The sequence below is a fragment of the Penaeus chinensis genome, chromosome 31 (genome assembly GCF_019202785.1).
Source record: "Penaeus chinensis breed Huanghai No. 1 chromosome 31, ASM1920278v2, whole genome shotgun sequence".
Lineage (NCBI taxonomy): Eukaryota > Metazoa > Arthropoda > Malacostraca > Decapoda > Penaeidae > Penaeus > Penaeus chinensis.
This window is the reverse complement of record NC_061849.1, coordinates 17,641,211-17,643,710: the sequence shown is the minus strand read 5'-3', so window position 1 is coordinate 17,643,710 and position 2,500 is coordinate 17,641,211. Positions and strand designations below refer to the sequence as shown.

Below are 2,500 nucleotides of genomic sequence, written 5' to 3'. Positions count from 1 at the left end.
CGTCATTTCATTCAGAAACTGGCATTCTATGGTTGGTAGTTACATGTATGTAAGTCAAGGAGATTTTTAAAAATGTATCATACCCTTTAAAAAGTGTGGCAATATCCCTTTCCTGATTTGCAGAAGTTTGACACAAAGTCTTTTCTTCATATTCCAAAGTGCTTGCGTGTGTGCTTGCACTCTGACCTTCAGTGCAGGCGAGAAAAAGAAAACAAGCATTTAACTATTCCCCTTATAAATTTTATGACCCTGTACATTTTTCGTAAAGTAAACGATCTAGAACTACTTGGCCAGACGCTTTTCCGAGGATAAAACAAACTTATATCCCTTATTTCACTGAGATTTTGCCCCCGTGCATTACGCGAGAACAGGAAACGCACTAACATTGTTCAGTGAATAAAAAAGAGATAGTATATACAAGCATATGAATTTCTACTTATGCATTTATACTTAATTATTAATGGCAGAAAGGTATACCATAGCGTGTTTTTGGTCCTTTTAACGAAACAGACGAAATAATGCTCCCAGACAGACTGACACACCATCCGGTCTTCTTTGGAAAGGTTACGAAGAACAGTGAGTAACCACAGATGAGTATCGTTCAACGCCTCATAACGCGGTTGCATCATATCCCAAGTGTAATAATTCCTGATTAATAAAAAATCGACAAGAACAACGCTTCCTAAAGCCATACGATCCTTCCCTCTCTTTTCTCCTCCTCTGACTACCCTCAAGTCTGGAGAGACAAGAAAGCACGCCGTCTTTTTTTTCCCTTTTGAAATAAGCAAGTTGTGACTCGTGAACATGCAGGGCTGCAAGCCTCGCTTGGGCGAGATATCAAACGAAATGAGGAAAATAAAGACTTATAGACAACAAAATGAAACACTCTTATGAACCAAAATTCGTTTATGAAACTTCACCTTCCCTTGCCTAATTCTAAATAAACCCAAACTGCCTAAAATACCTTCAAAAATTGAACTTGGACATTTCTAACGTCCGTACGTCCAAAACCAAGGTTCCTGTCTCGCGGATACGCCCCGGAGACACAGAAGACGAGACCTGTCTTGGTCTAACACTAAATCCCAACCCCAAGCCCTTAAAACGACCCCCAAAGCCTCAAAACCGAACTTGAAATGCAACGTCCACGTGTGTAGGAGAGCGTGCGTGCGTGCGTGCGTGCGGCGCTGATGCCTCGCGACGGACGGCAGATGGCAGTCGCGCCGCCCCGCACCGTCAGACATGGAGCAATTGGAGAAGGCGGCGCAGATTTTGATGGTTAGTGCACTCCAGTATTCTCTCTTTTTGGATCCCGAGGGCGCAGGAGGCAAGGAGGAAGCGAGGGGGAGGTTTTGGAGAACGAAAGGGGCTTTGTTGGAGAGCTGGGACGAAGGGAGAGGAGGAGGTCCCCTTCGCCCGGAGCCGAAGGTGCACAGGATGTAAACAAACGGGTGAGGAGCGCCCTTTGTTGTCGTCCACCTGGCTCGCCCCTTGCGCCCTTCAGCACGCCCTTTGGCCCGAGCCCTTGGCTGCCGAAGGGGGTGGGCCTCCTGGAAAACCGAAGGGCATTGCGCTGTATGGGAGGCTTGGGCCGGAAATTGAGTCATGCATGAGAAGGAGGAGGAGGAGGAGGAGGGGGAGAGGGCGTCCCCTTCCCTCTCCCCCCGGAAATGTCAAGCTTTCCATGTCTCGTCAACTTCCATCGTGATTGACGTTGATCAGGAAGGAATATATCGGGTATAAAGGTTTCTCCGGTGCGCCCGTGTGCTGGTGTCTTTGTGTTTCAGTGTTTAATTAAGAGTGAAAAGGCTTGGGTGACATGGTGCAGGCATTTCAGTGGGAAATTGCATTGCTGTTTCAGGTGGCAAAAACAGTGATCCAAATTGTTTTGATGAAGTGCTCTAGGATCCCTTGTATGTAGATAGAATATTATTTAAGTTGATTTGTGTTGTCTGTATTATATTGGCATTTCATACATAATGTTTATGGAGGTGGGATCATAAATGTATAATTTAAGTATTATTCCCAGAATATATTACAACAAATGCAATAAACGTTATTGACGTTACAAATAGTTTTTCATTCTTTCTTGTATGAGTAAAGTGATATGTTATGATATGAAAATAACATAGCCATGCTCAGAACTAATAAATTATACATTATTATATTAACCAAAGTCCTGTCCTTTACCAGAATTATATCAGTCATAGTGATTGTCTTTTTCTGTTTGACAAATAGGGATACCAAAATTTTTACACACGGCTCCTGGTCCATTTGTTGCTCGAACCATAACTATATTTTACACAATTAAATTGGACTTACACATTTCTAAAATATAACATATTAAATTTGTAAGAACTTCACTTCAGCATGAAAAGCCAACCTTTCTTATTTTACTAATGTTATTCCCCAACTGCTTTATGTTATGTGGCTTGTATACTGTGCAAAAGGAACTTGATGCCCTTGGCCAGTTACATCAACTGTATCTGGAAAGAAAGCCTCA

General features: G+C 42.9%; 1 protein-coding gene across 1 annotated transcript in view; it reads left to right on the top strand.

Moving 5' to 3' along the window:
* Window positions 1-459: 459 nt before the first annotated feature.
* LOC125041981 (exportin-4-like) overlaps window positions 460-2,500 on the top strand; it is a 28,387-nt gene continuing 26,346 nt past the window's right edge. The window contains exon 1 of the mRNA XM_047637428.1: window positions 460-1,275. Within this exon, the coding sequence (XP_047493384.1) occupies window positions 1,240-1,275 (36 nt within the window). The 5' untranslated portion in view covers window positions 460-1,239. The remainder of the gene's footprint in view (window positions 1,276-2,500) is intronic.